Source organism: Amborella trichopoda, chromosome 4 (assembly GCF_054954075.1).
Source record: "Amborella trichopoda isolate Santa Cruz 75 chromosome 4, AtrichopodaSantaCruz75HAP2 v2.0, whole genome shotgun sequence".
Lineage (NCBI taxonomy): Eukaryota > Viridiplantae > Streptophyta > Magnoliopsida > Amborellales > Amborellaceae > Amborella > Amborella trichopoda.
The window spans coordinates 28,900,877-28,923,757 of NC_142339.1; the positions used below are offsets into that span (position 1 = coordinate 28,900,877).

Consider the following 22,881-nt stretch of genomic DNA (forward strand, 5'->3'; position numbering starts at 1 on the left):
CACCAATGATGGTTTCAAAAATTTCAAGCCTTTTACCTCAAGGGACCAGGATATCTTCATGATTTGAAATAAGAAAGACGGAAATATTAAGCATTGGTGATTATGTCTTTCAGATAGAGAATCGAAAGAGCATGGTCCTAAAGAAAACTCTTTATGCTTTAAGAATGAGAAAGTTTTATTTAAGTCTCAAGGTTGGCTAAGTTAGGATATTCCACCATTTTTATTGTCAATAAGGTAGAAGTAAAATCGGGGCAAAGAAATTGTCATGAATGATCTTGTATGGTTTCTTTTAGTTGCAATAACTAATTCTATTTGCTATGTCTCGTGTTATGATGATGTTGATGATGCATACATATGATATTGGGGCATCTAAATTATAAGAGAATGGAGAGGCAAAAGAGAGAAGGATTATTAAAAACCTAAAAGGAGACTTAAACCAAAGTATGTGAATCTTATGTTCAGAGAAAGCTAGTGAAGAAACCTTTTGCGAAAGAGCTCGAAGAGCTGCCCGCAATTTACATGTTGTCCATGGTGATATTTGTGGACCTATGAATGTGGCTACTAAGGGCCATAAGAGGTAATTTATCACTTTTATGACCATTCTTGTTTTGATCATATATATCTGTTGATTGAAAAGTTAGAAGCCCTAGACTGTTTCTTTGAGTACAAAGCCGAGGTAGAAATCGAAACAAACCAGAAAATTAAGGTCCTTCAAAATGATAGGGGTAGTTAGTATTCTTCACATTTTTTAAAGGAGTATATACCCTACCATACACTAAAAAAAATGGGGTAGCAGGGAGACATACTAGAACTTTGATGGAAATGGTGAGGAGCATGATAGGACGTGCTAAGCTTTCCCTAGTTTTTGGTTACATTCTTAACCAGATTTCGAGAAAGCAGTCTCACTAACTCATGAGATTTTCATTGGTCGTGGCCTGTTCCTTGACCACCTAAGATTGTTGGGATCAGTGGTTCAAAAAGCGCTAGGTAGCACGTAGGCGGTCGGGGGGGTCCAGGCCGCCCAGTGCCTAGGCGGACGCCCAGAACCTGGGCGGCCCACTAAAAATGTTTTTTTTTTTTAGGTTTTTCTCTCTCAAAAATAGCCTCTAATGGGTTTTAGGTTCATTTGAAACTTAAAACCCACAATTTTGCACCTTTAGTATTAAAAAAAATGACCCAAAAATGGCCTCAACGAGCGGCATTTCCACCCTTGAGCGGGGCGCAGGCCCTGGGCGATGCGCCGAGGCCTTCTGGACTGCCTAGGCGGCCTCTCAGGCGCTGGGCGGTCTGCTTTTTGAAACACTTGTTGTGATGCTCAGTCCATGACTTGATACCCCAGCAAAATTAGAGCTTGTGGCTGTCAAGTGTAGCTTCATAGGATGCCCTCATAAGCATGCAGACATTTAGGAGATGATGAGTGACACGAGTGAGACCTAGGATCCTGAACTATGTAGTCCTTGGAGAAGTAACCATTTTAAGAGAAGACCTGATTTCTTCACCTTCTTATGAGAATACTATGAGAGGATTGAATAAAAATCTTTTCATGAACCATGTTCCTATCGGGAAGCCATAACTTGTGTACAAATGTCCCAGTGAGAAGAGCCCATTATTGATTACCTTGATTCAATCAAACCAAACCATGTTTTGGACCTATTAACCCTACATCATGATAGAAAACCTATAGGCTGCAAGTGGATATTTGAAACGAAACTGAATTCAGAAGGGAAGCTAGAAAAGTACAAAGCCAAATTAGTAGCCATGGGGTTTGCTTAGAAAGAAGGGATAAATTATGATGAGACCTTCATCTTTGTAGCTACGTTCCTATCCATTAGGATCCTGATAACTATAATAGCTCATCGCAACTTCGAACTCCACCAGATGGATGTAAAGACAACCTTTCTAAGGGCACGTTTAGTGCACGTGAAAATACTTTCCCATAAAAGAACTCCCCATGTGATTAGGGGTGAGAGTTTTTTCGCACTAATTGGCTGCCAATTGGTGTAAAAACATACGTTGGGACCAATTAGTGTGAAAAACCTCCTACAAGAGTTCTTTCATGTGAAAAAGTATTTTTACACATACCAAATGCGGCCTAAATGGAGAGTTAAAAGAGGAATTTTATATGAAATATCTTGCAGACTACATAAAGAAAGGGAAGGAAAACTTAGGGTGTAAACTTTAGAAATCCTTTTATGGCTTAAAGCAAGCATTGAGGCAATGATATGTAAAGTTTCAAGAGACCTTGTCAAAAGCTATGTTTGTGCCCAAGCAGGGGGATTATGTGTAAGGTCAATGGGAGTGATGTTGTGTTCATCTCTTTGTATTTGGATGACATGCTAATTGTCAAAAGTTCAATGCCTTATTTTGGAAACAAAAGTTTTTTTTGTCACAACACTTCACTATGAAAGATCTTGGAGAAAGAACCATTCCGTTATCTCAAGAGACATATTGCACGATAAGTATTGGAAATACTTGAGATGGAAAATTGGGCCTATGATAAGTATTGGAAATATGTGAGATGGTTAATTGTAGGCCCATAATGACCCCTATTGATAAAATGACCAAGTTATGCTTAGCCATATGTCGCACAAGTACAGAAGAAAAAGGGGCGATGTAGAGAATCCCACACAAAAGTGCTCTTGGGTCACTGATGTATGCTACATTAGGTATGAGACTGGACTTATCATTTGCTATGACCAGATTGGTAGGTTCTAGAGGGATCCAAGCATGGAGCACTGGAAGGCGATGAAAAAGTTATACAATATTTAAAGGAACTCACTTATGGAGGAGGCTCGGATATTTAGATATAAGGATATTTAGATGTCGACTATTAGGGTGATCCAGATAAGATGATGTCCAAGTTCAATATATCTTTACACTTGCTAGTGGAGATGTTTCTTGGTTCTCAAGGAGATAGAACATCGGTGTACTCTTGACTGTGGATTCGGAGTATGTAGCTTGTTGTCTTGCAACACAAAAAGCCATCTGGTTGAAAACGTTCCTAAATTAGCTCACATGTGATCCAATAAAGTGCCTGTGTGTGAGGATCTTCTGCTACAACCAGGAAGCAATTGGGTGTGGCCAAGTAGTCACAAGCTCACATGTGATCCAATAAGGTACCCGTGTGTGAGTATCGTCTGCTACAACCAGACAGGAATTGGGTGTGGCTAGGTCTTAAAGTGAGTATATAGAGTGCCAAAGTAGGGAGCCATGGCGGCTAAGTCAATGTTAACTGAGTTGCTTAAGGAAGAAATGTTTAATGGTTCTAGTTTCCCACAATGGAGGAGGAAAATTGGCATGTGTTTCATGAAGATGAGCTTACAACCCTCTTGACTTCAAGACCCCCAAATCAGCCCTTAATGCTCCTCAAGTTGTTAAGGATGCTTATGACTCTTGGCATCGAAAGAACCAAAGTGCCATGAACATAGTACTTGCTCCTATGAGTGAAACTTATGTCAAGGAGTATGAGGACTACACTAATGTGAAAGAGATTTTGGATGATACGAAGAAAAAGTTTGATGCTCCTAATGAAGTCAAAAGAATTATGAGAATGAGGAGCCTTCTCACAGATGATCACACCAAATGTTGGTGATCTTCTAAGGGAGTTTAAGCAATGCATGAAGGAGAGTGAGAGGGCCGGCCTCCCATTTGATCAAACCGCATGCAAGACCCTCTTCATCCTCTCAATTTCTCCATCATGGGAGTACTTTGTGGAGGCCGAAGAACAAAGGAGGATGGCGATTGATGGACCAAAGAACTTGGTCCATATGGTAAACTTTCAACTCCCGTCCTCTTCTTCCACTCCGTTACTTCTTACATCCCTTTCTTTTTCTCTTTCCTCTACTTCTAAAGCCATTGCATGTAATGCCGGGCTGAGTGGTAGTGCACCTCCCCTTTCTTCTTCTCTTTCCTCTACTTCTAAAGCCATTGCATGTAATGCCGGGGTAAGTGAGAGTGCAAAAATGCAAAGGGTAAACGGAATAAGGGGAACAAAAATGCAAAGGGTAAACATACCCCTCTTTTCCATGTAGCCCTTATCCTCCAAAACCCCATACCTTAAATTGTGCAAACCAAGCCAATCAAGGGTTTTATAGGCCTAAGCCACCAGCACCTACACCCTCTATGGTTCATGGTAGGCCGGTATGGTCCTCTAGCCAAGATTACTCTAATGTCCAATGCCATAGATGCAAAAAGTATGACCACGATTAAAAGTTTTGCCTATACCCTCCACCACAAAATCCTTCTTTTGTTCCTTCACTTCCTAAGCCTGACTCCGGCAGGCCTCAAGCTAACGCCGGTGTTGGACAAAGAAAGGAGAGGATTTGTGTGGTTCATGAAAGTTTGATTGCAAATGAGGAGATAGATGTGTGGGTTATAGATTTCGGTGCCATATATGTGGCAAATTCTATGAGGGGATTCTGGTCTTTTGATAATTTGAAACCCAACACCCATAACCTTTACATGGGTGGGAACTAAGTTGAAAAAGTCTTGGGCGAAGGGGACTATGTGTTGGAGCTCACCAATGGTGAGACTCTAATACTCAAGGCTACCCTTTATGCCCTCGGGATGAGGAAGAATCTCATTTTGGTCTCTAAGATGAGCAAAGCTGGCTTTGTCCTTATGTTTTAAGGAAGACAAAGCGTATGTGCATGATGGGTCTTTCAAAGGGGAACTAGTTTTTGTAGCCCAACTTGTTTGATCAAGTTGCAATGAAAAATGAGTTTGTTTATGTGGGTAAGGATTTCAAAAATACTAGGTCACATAAGCCCATCTAAAATGTAGAATGCACATTATGATGAGAGATGGTTTGCTTGATAAAATGACTGAAGATTTGCAAAATAAATGTGAGGCATGCCTAAGAGGAATAGTGGTAAAAAGATCCCATAAAAAGATCGATAGGTTACTAAGCTCTTAGAGTTAATCCACACCAATGTATGTGGGCTAATGAGTGTGCCAACCAAGCGGTACATGAGGTACTTCATAACTTTTATCGATGACCACTCCTGGTTCGGATACACTTACCTTATGAGGAATAAGAGTGAGGCTTTAAGCAAATTCCATGAATATAAAACGGAGGTTGAAAATCAAGTAGGTCAAACCATTAAGAACCTTAGATCGGATAGGGGTGGTGAATACACTTCCCAAACCTTCAATGAATATTGTGTGCAATATGATATCATTCACCAAACCAACATGCCCTATTGACACAATGAATATTGTGTGCAATATGACTAGATGAGATTGTCTATAATAGAAATGAGATGTAGATATATAAAAGTAAATACTTTCTCATGATTTTTATTCGTCTACTCGATATCTTGAGGAAAGGAAATGTTGGTTGAACTTGAAAATGAAAATTCATTTATTGAATCATTAAGCCAATGAATCGGATTCAATTAGATAATACCAACTAAATCTAGCGATAACTCCCATTTCTTATTGAATTAACTGATCAACTTGCTATCAATTATTTTTGATTCGGTAATATTCGTGGGCATATTTCACTTTTTTTATGGGAATCAATCCTACTACTTTTAGTTTTATTTCCAAGTCATCTACACTTGCGCAAAAAAGGGTGGGATGTATCGCTCAAATATTGGTCGAGTACTGGATGGAACTTTTCCTCCCCAGTAAGATGCCCAATATTTACAACTCTTTGGTATTTAAGGGTCGAGATATTGCCAGTCAGAAATTAGTGAGACTTGTGAGGCACAACAATTATTAGGAAATAATCGAGTTACAACGATAGCTATGAGTGCTACAGATGGTCTGATGGGAGGAATGGAAGTGATTGACACGGGGGCTTCTTAAGTGTCTGGTTTGCGAAGCCACTTTTGGACTAATTTCCAACGTTTATGGAGAACCGGTCAATAATTTAGGTTCTGTAGATACTCACACATCTACTATTCATAGATCTATACCTGCTTTTATATAGTTAGATACCAAATTATCAATCTTTGAAACAAGTATTAAAGTGGTGGATCTTTTAGCTCCTTATTGTTGTGGAGGAAAAATCGGGCTATTCGAGGGAGCCAGAGTGGGTAAAATAGTACTCATCATGGAACTGATTAATAACATTGCCAAAGCTCCATATATAACATAAAATCTCTCCTCCAATTCTTTCTCGTCAAGCCTCTCGATCTGTCATTATACCTTGAGAAATAGAAAGAATTACAACCTCCATTTTGCTTGAAATCCTAGGAATTCTTTGATAGTTGGAATAGATTCATAGATCGGATCTGGTTATACATTTTAAAGTCTTTCTATATGTCCATTTCATATTCCTTCTATGTCGCAGGGTGAAAACCAGGAAATACTTGTTGTTTTCGCGTTGTTTCTTAACGCTTGCAATAAAACCTTCCTGTAAAATTATTTTAACAATGTTTTCGGTTATATTGATAGATGCTATTCGAACCATTCTTTTTTTATCAATGTCGGCATTTCTTATACAAGTTATTATATTGACAATAGTGTCCTTACCCATGATGAATGATAATTATTAGTATTTCCTGACGTTGATATGATCAACCTGTTCCTTATTTCTTTATTTCTTTCCTTTTTATGAAATGGAAATGAACGGTATATGTGTGGGACACAATCCACTAATTGATTGATCCATTTTAAATACTATATCTCATCTACTATCATTAGAATACCTCGGGAGCTAATGGATAGTAACATTAGAATACGTTGAGAGCAAATGATACTATCTTAGTGAATTTCTAATGTCTCAATTCCCCAACGATCAAACCAAAGACTCGAGTTCCTTTTGGATTTTCCTCTTAATCAATAACAACTGCTGCATTGTCATCATATCATATTATTCTATCGTTGTCACGTTTGAGTTCTTTACATGTATGTACAATTATAGCTCTGATCACTTTTGATCTTTTCTGGGGCAAAGTGGGTACTGCTTCTTTGATTACAAATTTTTATCTCTTTATCGTTTTGGGTACCCCATATTTACGTTGTTTGGGCTTCTATTGAATTGAGAAATAGTTTTGATTGTACATCTTTTATAAGGCATCCTCTGGATAATTCAAATCCAAGCATTTTAATGTCCGATTCAGGCCTATATGACATGACTGATCGATAGAATACTCCAAAACTCCATCTTTGTCATATATTTCATGTATCACACTAGATAGATATATTCGTGGAATACGATTCACTTTCAAGATGCCTTGATGGTGAAATGGCAGACACGCGAGACTTTAAATCTCGTGCTAAAGAGCGTGGAGGTTTGAGTCCTTTTCAAGGCATTGAGAATGCTCATTGAATGAAAAATTCAATAACATAAACATGTCTCAGATCTAATCGATATGGGCAAGTTTGATATGAAGTATTCCGGCGATCCCCACGATCTGAGTCGGAGCTTGTTGGAATGGAATAGGTTCGACAGTCAATCATGAAATCTTGGCGATCTTTCTCTATCTAATCAATAGAGGAGTCTTTTTTTAAATGGTCCGCCCCGACCTACTTGCGAGTATATGATTCAACATGAATCACACAAGGACAGATCGATACGATTGAAATTTCCAGTAAAATGCCCTTGTAACCCAACAGATAGAGTACGTTAAATAGTAAGTTTTAGGGATTGCTTATTATCCATTCAGTGACTTTGGACTCGACGTTCTCAAAATGGGTACTATCGAATCCGGTGAATTAGATAATAGATGTCTGTTGGCATTCCAACCTTCCTCTTCTCCACGGCCTTTCCGAAAGAGAATTAAGCACATCTTGGTCATGAATATCTGAATAGGACGAACCGGCCTACGTTGATATCTTTGCTTTGTTTTTAGAACAAAACAATTAGAATTAGGCCCAATCAACTAGAATTTGTATTGTCCATATAGGAGATATTCCAATTGAGAAGATGTATCAACCTGAGACGAAGGAAACATCTATCTATTTGATTTAGTTATTCAGTTAAACTAATGACTTGTTATTGGAGCAGATAACGACAACCATTTCATTGGACATGTAATGAGCAATAGGTTATGATTGTTCACCATTCAAGAATTCTTATGTAGGCTGTTCATAACATCCATACACAGTGTTTTTATCTAAGATTTCGATTGTTCCCTGTTTCTGCAGTAGCATATTGTTTAGTGGAGCTAATGTCTACAATATGGAATAAACAAATGTTTTCATGACTCTACCACCCAGTCAATTCCACTTAATCCCTATTTCATGGCCACATATCTTTTCTTTCCAGCTTAGAAATGGGAATTTTTTCTCTTGTCACATGAATCAAATGTTTCATTTCATCTGGGAAAATCCATCTCTTTCTCAACAATATCTTTGCCATTTGATCCAATAGCGTTCCGTTAGATAGGAACAGACTTGATAAATACCGATAACTCTCGAATGGTGTATTAGAATAGAAAGATCTATTAGATAATGAACTATTGATTCTAAGCCATCTCTGTCTATGAATCAACAATTCGAAGTGCTTTTCTTGTGTATTCTTGATCATCTACAAAGAATTCTCGTCATGCAAACGCAGAGACAAATGGTTGATCTTTGAATAGGAAAAAGAATGGATCTGCGGGGTACCAAATGAATTGGCTTATTAAAAAAAACCCTTGTTATTTGGAGAATCTATCTCATGTCTGGTACTGCATTGTTTCACTAGGCAAGAACTCCAAATCATTCTCTTGAAGCTTATCCTCTTTATGAGAAATGATCTGTTGCCCCGAAATGACCTGGATCGATACGAAAATCCTGATTCATTGGGTCTTTTGATACAATCAAATAAATTGCCACAAGGGCGTCATATTTTAGGAGCCCAAACTATTTGATTGAGTAAATCCTCCTCTATCTATTGCGGGTCGAGGGTTCCTTCTCCTTCCCCTTCTTCAAACTCCGATTTGTATTTTTCATATAGAAATCTCTGATCAAGAATAGAACAAGATCCATTTTGTTCATATCTAACGGATTCCTTGGTTCAGACTGAAGATGCAATGTCACACGATCATTATCAAACTGATTGCAATCTTTTTTTGTTCGTGAGGATCCACCAGAGCACCTTCTAATAGGCCATGAACTAGATCATAATCATTCTCAAGAAATCCATAAGAAGTGACCGAATTTTTTTCATCGGGTCTGGGTGGAGACCAAAGATTTTGAGCGACTAATGCTGTAGAACGATTCAGAAGGTAAAGAAGTGTTTTTAATTTCTTTATGCTCGTTCCAAATTCGATGTACAATTTGTACAAATAAAATTCCCCTTCCTTACAAGATTTCTTGTTCATATAGGTCGGATATAGGATCTGTGGAGTAATTTCTTAGAAGAACATTTTGTGCAATGGACCTTTCTATTTGATAGAAAAGGATCCCATGATCCTGAACGGATCTTACCTGGGATCTCAAATCCCAAGTTTGTCTATGAAGAGCTGATCTAATTGTATTAGTGTCTATAATTGATTTCTTTTGTGTAATACTAATTGATAGGGCCTCATTGGTAAGTGCTACAAGATCTCGTGCATTGGAACCCATGGTTATGGACCCGAATCTGTTAGTATGGAACATCTTCTTTTCCAAGTGGAATCCCCTAGTATATGAAAGAATGAGAAATTGCTTTCGTTGTTGTGGAATAAGAAGCCTTCGTATGTTAATGGATGTATGTGGCTTATTTGGAGCTATTAGAGCGGGATCCACTTTAGGGGGCTTGTATGTGGCTGCATGGGTATTAATGTATTTTTCTTTGGAAATGCTTATGTAGGAGTTAGTTGCCTTGGAATAGTTGTTGCATAGGTTATGGATTTGGTTTTTGCATGCTTTAGTCAAATGTTTTTGCAGTTCATGATGATTTTGGTCTTTCAATATATAAGAACTTGGTGAGGGGTTTTTAGAAGCATGTATTTAGGTTCTGAGTCTTATAAGAATCATGTGTGGTGGCGTAAAAATAAGGTGACAAATTTTGAATTAAAAGTTCATTTTTTGCAAGCTTGTCTCTGCTGCACTTGGAGTTGGGCGAGTCCTACTAGGACGAGTGATTCCTCCTACCTGTCGTGACTGATTCGCCCAACCCTGCTGGTCGATGGATCTGTGCAATAGCTCGCAGGCCTGGCCTGCCTCATAAATGCTCATATTATTCATCTTCTCATAGAACAAATATCTGATTAAGTGAAAAATTTGAATTTCATCTTTAATTTGATGAATTCCAAGAGTGTGTTTAACTGATCTAGTGGAGCCCATCAGTAATGTAGTCCTTGTATGAGAATAATATATGGGTTCCATTTGTAACAGTCAAATAGAGAAAACGATATTTTTTTTAATGTTATGTTTGGGCCCTTGCATACATGCACGCATGTGTGATTCTGAAACTTCTGATGGCACATCTATAATGTAGTTTTGGTCTATTTGGCATGCAGGACAGTTACAGAAGGATTTAAGGTTAATACACAAAATCAGCTAGTTCCTGTATTGGCAACTGCTATTAAGGTAGTGAATAATTTGTCGTCAATTTTTGATGAACTTGCATTTGGAGATTTCTTTTTGAGAGTGGTTTTACTTTCTTTTACTATCCATGGCTATACAATTTGTCATTAATATGCTTCATGTTCTATTTGGAGGCTTTGTTTCATTAACTCGATAAATAGTTCTATGGCATTGGTACCAATTGACTATTGATTATTGATTGATGTATAAATAACCAATAACAAATGAGAACAATATACTTCTGAAATAGCTCACTATGTTCTTCCATGAATTCAATGATTGTGATGTCTTCAGATCCATTTCATTTTTTATCAATAAAAAATGTAAAATTCAAATATCACTCTCTTTTAATTGAATAGTCTCTGTTTTGCATATCTTAGTTTAACTTTTTTTTTTTTTTTGAATCTGTTAACTTTTAGTTTAACTTGCAATGGCACTTGATTATGAGTCGATAATATCTCTGATCACTATTTAATTTGTAATGGCACTTGTAGGTTTCTCTGTTGTATTGAGTTTTTGGGTCTTAGAATGTGCTCACTTCCCAAAAAGGATTTGCTGCACTCAATTTTAGTTGCATTTTGACAAAAGAATATGTACTATTCTTATTTCTGATAAAACTAGGGATGGTAAATTGTATAGCAAGGGATTCATTCATTTTCTGCAAAACTTGTTCGCAGAACTCAATTGTCCATGAACTTAGTTTACGCCTCATGCGTCTTAGGATTTATGCCTCCTAGTTATCTAGTTTCTCCTTTTGAGTGCAACATGATTGATTTGTAGGATAGCCTTCTGTATTCTGACCTGGTATCCTTATTCATTGGGATCTGTAGCACCTATTGCATGTTGGAGGAACATGCACTTGAGTTCACTTTAGTTAAGGATTCGCTGATTTCTAGGATTGGACAAGTAGTAACTTTCTTTTCTGAATTTTATTTCTCTTTCTTTCAAGATCTGTGTAATTTTTTTGTAACTTCATGAACATTCCTTTTTTTCTGGAAAAAGATCAATATTTATATGTAATAATAATGTCAAAGGAATACATGGTATCAAAAAAAATGGCAGCTTCCCGGTCGGGTGCTCTATACATGGGTACCTGAAAGGACAGGTAACTGTGCAACTCCACAACTACAAAAACGATGAGTGGGTGAGGTGGATAGTTGATGGGCTGTACAAAAGTGGGGTTTAGTTGTCCATGTTTGCTGGTTGAGCATGACAACTATGTGTTGCCCTTGAGTCCTGCAGAATATATGGTGAAAAAGGTGGTGTAGCGTCTATGGAAGCAGGGCTTTATGAGATGCATAATCAATAATATTTTTTGGAGTCCCCTTCCACTTAAAGCCATTCTTAGCTGCCATAGTGTCATCAAACCTTTTCAGCACTTCCAGGTGGGCCACTTTTTCGACCGTGGTGAAATCAACCATCATGACGTAGCTTGAGAATGATCGTTAAGTGATCTTTTGTGAATCTCTAAAGATTCCTCCAAATCCTATAGGGAACAGGTTACTGAGGGGGCACCCATCAACATCATCAATATCATCAGAGCCTTTTCCCAAGTATTTAGGGTGGGATAGGGGACACCCGTAAACATTCTCAAAAAAATAAAAACTAGGTTGGTAGGACTTCAAAAGCTAGATCTTGGGTTTGGAATGTGGTGGGATGTAATGATGGATTGCCATGTAATTGGAAGCCTAAAGCTGATAAAGTTTGCAACCCTTTGTAACTTTTAGAACAAAAAATTTTGTCGGATTTTACGCTATCCTGGATGTTGGAGTTATGGCCTTTCAAGGCCTTGTGACACCGACATGTTAGTAACTTTTGATTACAATAGGAGTGAAAAGAGTGACATGATTCAAGGATCTTGGCGCATTGGGACCAAGAGTCTTGTAACACCGACATGTTAGTAACTCTTGATTACACTAGGAGTGAAAAGAGTGACATGATTCGAGGATCTTGGCGCATTGGGACCAAGAGTCATGGAAACCTTGGGACAATCCTGAGGAGGATTGGTGTATATATGAGAGGTGGCAAGACGTTTCATGGTTGCTTATAGTCAGAGTCGGTTATTGTTATTGTTATTGAGCCTGATTGGGCCTCATGACTTGATGATTGGGTCAGTGCGATGTTATTTTATATGTATGATGATTTGGGCTCGATTATTAGTCATGTATGGGAAGGTTAGGGCCAACAGAGGGTATTAGCCTAAGTCCTTGACTCTCAGAACCTTCTCAACATGTGCATAAACTGTTGCAAAGCATCGACTCTTCCAGGGATCCATTGAGAAGAGGTATGCACATGTGCCAAGAGAGGAACCCCCGCACCTTGTGTGCATGTCCTCTAGGAGGTGCACTTGAAATCCACTAGTACTTGGGGATTCAGGAATCCACTAAGAAGAGGTATGCACGTGTGCCAACAGAGGGCATGCCACTTTCTTTCTCTCTCTAGGCCCTTTAATGTGGCATGCCCTAGGCTATCTCCTCTTCCTTTCTCTTTTTCAAAGTATATGAAGGTGATATGAGAGAAATCTCCATAGAAACTCTATAAAGGCTCCATTAATAGTGATTCAAAGCTCAAATTCAAGCTATGGGTGATCTAGTCTTAAGGCCTTCATCAATTGAGTAAGATCTCATCAATTTTATTTGATTCTAGTTAATTCTCTGTGCTGTAAATTCTTAATTACAGCAAGCTTCCTTTGTCCATTTGATGTTAGATCATTGATTTCTTTCATCTACTCTGATACCCTTTGATCCATATAATAGTTGAAGGCATCATCTATGCACAAATTTATCTAGTTTCCATGTGATTTTGGAAGCCTTTTTTATTGATATATTTTTTTGAGATTTTTACAACAAAATTAGTCAATTAGATCTTCATTTTGATGCCTTAAATTGTGTTTTCATAAGAGAAGATTATACCGAATTTATGTGGCTTGATTTATGAACTAGTTTTATGTTTAAAGAGCCACGATTTCTCCTATGGTTTTGCCCTTGTTTTGATCATTTAATCTCTGCAAATCCTTCCCTGTTTCAACTGTATATCAATAGATTGATTCACTCTCTAATTGATTATTTTGGTGAGATCTCGAAATGAAGATTTATTTCTTAATTTTTCATGCTCATGCTATCGTTGTTCTCACGAAATTGAGAATGATTTGTGTCTCCTCTGTCTCCCACTTTTTCCCATGGTTTTGAATCCATTTTTAATCTCTCTCATATGTTAGAATGTGTCGTGAAAGTGTAGATGATGTGATGCTTAAAGGCTTTCCTATTTGATGTTGCTATTGGCCTACGTGAATGTGCCATCGAAAATCCTCCCATGGTACATAGCTATGACTCAAGACCATAAATTGGGCAAAATGAGGTCTATGATCGACATCCCTTGGAGGAGAAAAGAGTTTCAATTTAACGTATATGATGTAATTCCAAGGTCATATTAATTTGGCAATGTATTTGTATATTGTTGTATTGTTTAGATCATGTGTATGATCATGTGCTCAATCGATCTTCTTAAAATGTCTATGTGTCTATATAAGTCTCGACTCGCCCACTATTGATGGACTGTAGTCCTCTACCTTCTGATGATTTTTAACATTTAGGAAATCAGCAGCCTCAAGATGAATAGTTCGAGAAGTATGCAAAAACTGATGAATCACACTCATAGCATATGCAATGCTTGGAAGTTTGAGTGAGAGATATTTCAATCTACCCACCATCTGCAAAGAGGTGGCCTTTTGCTACTTAATCGGTACACTATGTGCAATGACTAAGCACAGATAAACAACCATCTATTCCTTCATTGCTCGGACATGAGTAAGTTGTGAAGCACCTTCTTCTAAACTTTTTACGCGGCATTGGGTGACCCTAAATCCATACATCAACTCTTCCAGGCTCTTCACTCCCCACCATACCTTTCATTTGGTTGTTTTCATTGGAGAGCTTCCATTATGTCCATCATATGGACTACAAAGTGGGAAAGGTAAAAGCAAGTTTTTTGAGGTGAACAAGCAAGCATACAATCAATCCAGTGAAGGTATATAGATAGTAGATACAATGTCCAAGTGACAACATAAAATTTCTTTTGATTTTAATACAACATAACTCAATTGCATCAAAATTCACATCATCAAATACAATTCCAGCCACTAAACTTGGTCGGTATGCACTCTTAAAACAAGATAAGACACTAATTGGTCTCTTTCCTTAATCCATGAACAATGAATGAATAAATGTTTGTTTGTCTTCGCTTTTTCATTGCACATTGTGCACCGATTACGTAGCTGAAGTCCACCTCTAGAAGAGCTGATGTACGGATTTAGGGTCACCCAATGTCACTTGAAACGTTTGGAGCAAGGTGCTTCACAACTTATGTCTGAGCAATAAAAGAATAGATGGTTGTTTGTCTCTGCTTATTCATTGCACATAGGGCATCCATTAAGTAGCTGAAGGCCATCTCTTTGCAGATGGTGGGTAGATTGAAATATCTCTCACTCATACTTCCAAACATTGCATATAAGTGTGATTGATCAGTTTATGCATACTTCTCGAACTACTTATCTTGTGGCTGCTCATAAAGTTCTTAAATGTTTAAAATCATCAAAAGGTAGCGGATTACAGTTTATTTATCATGGGCGAGTTGAGGCTTATATAGATGCATATTGGGCTCTATTATGGATCGGAGATCTTCATGTACATCAGGCTGCTATACTCTCGTTGGAGCTAATCTTGTAACTTGGAGGAGTAAGAAATGGTTAGTTGTTAGTAGGTGAAGTGTAGAAGTAGAACACAAATCCATGACCCATGGTACATGTGATTTACTTCCGCTAAAAATTCTTTTACAAGAACTTGATTTTCCTGTGACGAGGATAAATATTCATATGTTGTGATAACAATTGCTCTCTATTCTGTCCAATATGATAGAACCAAGCACATAGATATAAGGAGAAAGTTTATATAGAGCCGAGGCTCTAAACAATCAAATTAGAACCTACCTCAAAAATTTCACTAGAAGATGTTGTTTTGATGCCCAAATATCCTCAAATTGATCATCTCATCAAGATGCATTGTGATAACAATTGCTCTCTATTCTGTCCAATATGATAGAACTAAGCACATAGATATAAGGAGAAAGTTTATATAGAGCCGAGGCTCTAAACAATCAAATTAGAACCTACCTCAAAAATTTTACTAGAAGATGTTGTTTTGATGCCCAAATATCCTCAAATTGATCATCTCATCAAGATGCATGGACATGAGAAAAAAATAGATTTCAAGTTTTGGAAATAGTGTATTTTGTAACACATTTTTGGATCGTCAATTTTTAAGATTTTCAAGTTTTCATAGATCTGTGGATCTACACTATTTTTGAAACTTTAAACTTTATAAATAACGATGAAAATATATTTTAAGGCTATCACAATGATTTCCAGTTTTGAAACCCACATTTATTGACACTATTTGAAGGTAGGCTCTAATGTGATTGTTTAGAGCCTAGGGTTTATACAAACCGCACCCTAGATATAGTTTGACAGTTCGTTTGAGATCTACTTGCTACTAGAGAAATTTTCCTTACATATGTTAAAATAGAAGACCAAGCAGTAAGCCATTAAATATCCTTGCTAAGGCTGTTGGGAAACCTCGACTATAAGTGGTCTTAAGCGAGCTGGGCATGATTGATATCTATGCACCCGCTTGAAATGTCGTGAATTTCAAAGTCTATGGGTATTTCTCTTATATTTATGTCCCTAAGGGCTTATCTATCCTCTCATACTTAAGCAGTTTGTAATTTGTTGTTATAGAAGGGTTGAGGGGTATGTGGGCTAAGAACCCACCATGACTGCCTCTTCTTTGCTTCTCTACATTAACTCCTTTTCCTTCTCACCCTTTCTCTTCTATCTCCGATTTCTCTAAGCCACTTCCTCTCTCTCGAAACCTTCATCTTATTCCTTCGTTTCATCTTTTCATTTTTTAAGTGGGAAATACCATGTTTGGTAAGCCATCTTACAGTGGGTGAACAAGTGCATGATCGTCCATTCATTCTAGAGTACAAGTTCTATTAGACAGTACTAACCAGTTAAAGGCTTGTACTACAGGAGTTACATTGGTAAACTATGCCCCCACTAGCAACTACTTGGAGTGGGCTTGAAGGATGAGCATCTTGTTATACTGTGAATGTTCCAGTGGAGAAGGGCACATGATGAGCTCGTCATTCTCTTGCCTTGTGGTCAAGTGGGATGTGAAAAGGTCTAACATGGAGGAAAATTGAGGCGTCATCGTTATTGAGGTTTTGAAGAAATAGTGGCGACCGGACTAGCTGACCTCGGAGCACCTCATAGGTTTGAGAGGTTAAACATTCCTTGTCAGAGGTTTATGTGAGGGCGTCTGACCAATCCAAAGGTCTTAACAAAACCTAATTTAGTTACCACGTTTTGAGAAATCTCTGTGAGTGCTTACGATAGTGTCCCAGGCACCTGACACAACAGCCAACTGGGCGTTTTATGTAGTATGATCTGCTTGCCAGATGTGCTTATGATTATGGATGACTTCTTCCTACAATTTATTTTGCAAGGCTGAGTTGCAGTGTTTCTCAAATTTTCTACTACTGAGACCATCATTATGCTCCCATATAAACAGATTGGATTTGCCGGTATCACTAGTCCACTGTATAAGAAGTCACACATGAGATGCTCCAACTTCCTAACAAACGGCATGGGCATTCAGAAGATGGACATTTGGAATTTCTGATTGTCAGAACGAGACAACAAATAGTAACTTCTCTTTTTCGCATTTTTACTTCTCTTTCTTCCAAGAAGTATTTAGTATCTTTACAACTTCATAGACACAATAAGGGGCAGCATGAGGAAAACTTATGACAAGAATTCCACTTTGTTTTTCGCTAAATTTGCAACTGAAAGTAAATCAACTTTACCTCATGCAAGATGCAATATGCAGTGGAGAGACATCATTACATGTTGGAGTTTGAAATGTGTTTATGTATGCGATATCAATATCAATTTCATTGGGATTTGACCTAGCTTCATCTGCCTTTTTAGTGTGTGAGCATAGTGAAGGCCAAACCCCAAAGTTTACTTGGATGCATATGCGGAGTGAACCAAAAGACTTGTAATTGAGTATGGAGTGAACCAAAAGAGTTGTAATTGAGTGTACTAACTTTCCTACAAGTTCCAACCCTTATTTAACCTAGCTTCCTCTCGAGGTTTCTCATCTCCTACATGACCATAGGAGCTTTTATACTCATGTTAATTGCATGCACGTAAAGATGTGTCCTCATGGTAACTACTTGTATATAGATACGTCTCTGCATGGTGACCACTTGGTATATGAGCCTCTCTTATCGCAATGACCATATGTCAAGAAAGTGAAACGCTTGTCCACGTACATGCATAAAAGTCAATGAGCTTCCTCTTGTCCTTACATGTGGCACATCTAAATTAAAATATTTAAAAATGTAGTGTTCCAATATAGTTATGTCATTATGTACTTTATTTGATACTTTTTTATTATTCAACTTAGAAAGTATTTAACAAGATCATCTATTAATATTCAATAAGTTCAGATCTTATGGGGGCCTTCCTGAGTCTAATGTCCAGTGAATTTGATATAGTCATGATTGTTTAAGAATTTTATTTGGAAATGTTCATATCTGGGATTGAGGGAATTGAGGCATCAAAGCAAGGTTATACATTGTCTCTGAGCTCATCTATTCAAAAACTTCTTGTACTAGCCTTTGTCCATGATGTCCAAGGCATTGGAATCAGGAGACTGGCCCACAATGCAGTAAGTATGTATGCTTTAATTCAGAAGCTAGGAAGGGTGCTTCTTGTTTAGGCAATTTTAGGTCCTTGAGCGAATAAGTCTAATCCGTACCTGTGATTTTTTGTGGGATATTTGAAGTTGTCTTTACCCAAGAACAACTCAGTGCCAGTGAAACATTAAGTATTGCATGCATCCTTCCCTTCTCACATTGATGCATCCAGTGTTCTGTTGGCCTTTAATAATGTCCTTCACAAGGGAGAGACTCATCATGGAGCAATTAAGCACTATAGCACATCCTTAAGGCATGAAAAACATTATTTTGCATTGCTGTATGAAAGGATTTGCTCTCTCAGGGTCATATCTCCAGCGCTAGATGGTCCTTGTCCTGCTAGGCTGTCTTCTATGGCTGATCAAAGCTCTAGTCTAGGCTTTTTGAGTTAGCAGGGAATGGTGGGTGAGGTGAGGTCTCTTCTGGAAAACCAATCCAAGGTCGAGTGGCAGCTATCCAATCCAATCCGATTCGACTATAGTGTTCCTGATTGAATAGAAAACTGTTACATAAAAAGGGAATAATTTCTGTTCATATGCAATCTCTTTATTTTTGAGCAGTTTTATCAGTTTGATTGTTGGTTGAACTGGGTTCTGACTTCACCGAGCTTTGACTGTCTGCTAGATTTTTTTTTTTCGGTTTAAGGATCCATTAGACTGGATGATGACAGGTTGTAGCCATAACTATGTTAACTGGCCTGCGGTGCAGTCATTTTTCAGAACATATCACAATTTGATTGGTTACTCAAATTGTCATTATGCATTTGCCTAAGCATGCTTGTCTTGGAAAATTCTCAGTGTGCATATGACACCTGTGGCTGAAAAGTTTTCAAACATAATACAAATGAACAATAGCTTTGAGTTAAGAAAATAACAAAAAGCAGATGATTTCATGGATGACCTATATTCTACCTTAAGTTTCATTATGTTGATTTTTAATGGATTTATTCAAATAATTACCATCCATTTTAGAACAAGAAATGAAGCTGTCTGTGACGTGGCGTTTTCTTTGGCAGAAATGTCTACATAGCATGATAAAAGTCATCTAGGAATGTTACTTTGTATGTAACTAGATAAAGAAGGATGATGAAATGTTTTAGTTCTGTTTTGAGACAAATCGTGAAATCAGTGGCAGCACTTGTTCATGTCTCGCTGTTTCTGTTTCTTTACATTCTATATCGCTATGCTTCTGAAACCGTCTATCAGTATTTTTATTTGCAGCCTTCTAATATGGTTGCATTTTATTTGTTATTTATCACATTTCAGATCGTACTTTGCTTTCTAATATTTTTGTTTTAAATTTTACAGTCTGAATTACTTAAGGTGCCACCTGAAAGTGATGCCATTGAAGGTAGACCTAACACTGACGGTAATGAAGCTGATGAAAAGAAGAATTCTAACAAGCAGAAGCATCATCCATTATTGTTAATGGTGAATGAATTATGATGAATTTACTTGCCTATGGATTTCCTCACTAAATACAATTTTCTTTCGCTTCTAGCAAAAATTAGGGAAATGAAGGAATAGTGGATAAGTATGATAGTCTTTTTGATTTCTTTTTCTAAATTCTCTGTAGATGTTATGTACAAAGTGTAGTTATATTTTCTTCTACATAGCAGTTATTCTTCATTTGATCATATGGCTCCCTTCTATATATTTTCAGTTACTTGCATCTGAGGCTTGTTGTGAACCTGATGAGATATGTGATTTTGAATTGCAAGCATGCGATACACAGCCTAGCATCATAGGTGGTGCTGCAAAAGAATTTATGTTTTCAGGAAGACTGGACAACCTTTGCATGTCCTTCTGTTCTTTGAGGGTGAGTACTATTTTAGCGTTGAAAATAGTTTTTCTATTGAATTAATCTCATATGCATGATGCAAAGCATATTTTGCATAACAATTAACTGTAGTTTTTTCTGTATCTGCAAATAAGTTTATCTCTGAAACTCTAAAATGCCTTTATCCATAACCTATTCGGATGCAAGGCTCTTTTTGGATGATTAAGCCTGAAGTACTTGAGACAGGCGCCTCAATTTTCGAACTCACTAGAACTTTTGAAATTGACATTAGAATTGTATTATGATTTTTATTTTTCTTTCTTTCTGACTACGATTCTGATTATTTCCCTCTACATGTGTAACTACTGCATTCACAGGGACTGATAATTGCTTCCACTTTTCTCTTATACTGTGTGCAATTTCATTGTTCGTAATATTCTCAATTTCTTCCCTTTGCTTGTGATTGGATTGGTTTATGTGTGGTTTGAATAATGAAATGGATCTGCATCGTCCTTTTGTGGAGAACTTCTTTTGAGTGAGATGAACTGAGTGCCTCAATCGAGATGTTCACTTGCGCTTTGGTTGATATGGCTCCTTTAGAGAATGGTTTTCATCGTCTAATAGCCGCACTGGGGCTTGATGTATTCGTGAACGCCTAGATAGAGCTCTGGACAATGCAGAATGGTTGATGTTTATGCTGGATTTGAAAGTGGAGTTACTTCCTAAAGGAATATCAGATCACTTGCCGATCCTGGTTATTCCTTCATTTCTCCCACCCTCAGGTCCCGAACTTTTAAAATACTTTACAATGTGGCAGGAGGCACCAGATTTCATCGACCTAATTGAACAATCCTCACAAAGGGAGGTTGAGGCCAGTCCAATGTTCAAATTTGTTTCTAAGCTTAAACGGCTACAAGGTGACATAACCAGGTGGAACAAAAACTCGTTTTGGCAATATTGGCATGAAGATAAGACACTCCATGGACAGGCTTTCAGTTTGCGTGGTTTGATTAAGAAGATCCCCAATGATTTTTCTTTGGCCTTAGAAGAAGCTGAGCTCTGTAATTAATTGCAGCATTTATTATCCTAGGAGGAGAGTTTATAGAGACAAAAATAGAGGGAAGTTGGCTGAAGGACAATGACTCAAACACCAAGTTTTTTCATATGTCGATTTTCACTAGGAGACGAAATGATAGAATCCTGTATTTAAAGTATTCAGTCGGGAACCGAATTTCAGATTCTAACACATCAAACTCATACTCTTGGCATCAACTGTTCAGGAAAACCCTCTCTTGGGGCCGATAGTCAATGACGTCCTTCCACAAGGGCGTGTAACAAAAAATCAATGTAATGAATTAACATGTGATATTTCTTTCGTGGAAATAACAAACTGTGTGAGATGATCTGAAAGTGCTATGGGTCCTGATGGTTTTGGCATGGAGTTTTATAAGTTCAACTGGGAGGTAATACACAATGATCTTGTCATTGCTCTAAAAGATTCTTTGGGAGAGGTAAATTTCTAAAGGAGATAAATACAACTTTTATTTATCTAATTCCTAAAGTCACTTGCCCTACTTCCATGAAAGAATTTAGATCCATTGGCCTATGCAATTTATTTTACAAGATAATCAGCAAGATATTAGCCAACGAGTTTTGGAAGGTGCTCGAGGACTTCATTCATCCTTGTCAAGCTGCATATCTTAAGGGGAGACTGATTATTGATAATGTCATCATGGCTAACGAGTTAATCTCTCTATGTCATAAAAATTCAGCCATACGAAAAATGTGCGTGCAAGTGGATCTTAGTAGTGCTATGTTCGTGTATTCTGGATGTTTATTTTAGACAGACTCCGTGCAGTGGGATTTCCAGAGACCTTGATTACTTGTGTTGGACATTGTATTTCTATGTTGTCCTTTTCTATTCTCTACAATGGCTCTCCTGTGGGCTATTTTAAAGGGACAAGAGGCCTTCCTCAAGGGGATCCACTATCCCCATATTTATGTATTTCTATCGTGGACTTTCTCAGCAGGATGATTAAGGTGGCAACTGCAAGTAATTCTCTTCCATCAGCCTTTCCACAGGATGTAACTATGGGGTTAATCAGCTTTTGTATGCAAATAATGCCCTTTTCTTCTGTGAGGCCTCAGTTCAAGCAACTCTTTCTATCAAGTATATTCTAGATGATTTCTGTTTAGTCATAGTCTAGAAGCTCAACCACAGTAAAAGAAAAATAATTTTCTTTGGGGTAAATGCAATATTAAAAAGCAGGGTGCTAGATATTCTCAAATCTAAGATTGCATATCTCCCTGTGAGGTACGTTGGTTTTGCCGTTATTTCATGGGCTGCTGAGATTTTCTCATTGCCATAGCGTATTTGAGAAGATAATAAGCAAAATAGGCTCTTGGCAAGCATTGTCTCTCTCCTTTGCAAGACATTACAACTTCTAAAGTCAGTCCTCAGCGCCTCGTCAATTTATTGGCTCCTCCCCTTCTCTCTTCTCAGCCGCACCTACAACATTATTGAGAAACTTTAGCTTAATTTTCTGTGGGCAATCTCAGATAACTGAAGAAGGGGGTTTGGGGCAGTGACATTAGGTTAGTTGGAATACTTTGTCTGAAAACTGAAGAATGGGGTTTTGTGCTGTGACATGTTCACGACTTTAATATGGATGGTATGATGAAAATTCATGGAGAATCATTTCAAACCCATCTTCCCTCTTAGCCTGCTTTTTAAAACATAGATCATCATCATCATTTTAGCCTTTTCTCAATTAATTGGGGTCGGTTACATGAATCCTGGTTCTTCATTTTGCTCTATTAAAGGCCATATCCTCAGTG

At 37.7% G+C, this 22,881-nt stretch overlaps 1 protein-coding gene across 6 annotated transcripts in view; it reads left to right on the plus strand.

The window, feature by feature from the left end:
* Positions 1-22,881, plus strand: part of LOC18421742 (Zn-dependent exopeptidases superfamily protein) — an 83,175-nt gene that overhangs the window by 19,048 nt on the left and 41,246 nt on the right. For 3 of the 6 annotated variants that reach the window (XM_088863952.1, XM_088863951.1, XM_011622027.3), the window contains exons 5-7: positions 10,380-10,449; positions 19,572-19,694; positions 19,927-20,082. In XM_088863952.1, the coding sequence (XP_088720078.1) occupies positions 10,380-10,449; positions 19,572-19,694; positions 19,927-20,082 (349 nt within the window). The remainder of the gene's footprint in view (positions 1-10,379; positions 10,450-19,571; positions 19,695-19,926; positions 20,083-22,881) is intronic. The other 3 variants (XM_088863953.1, XM_088863954.1, XM_020662340.2) reach the window with 1 other exon arrangement.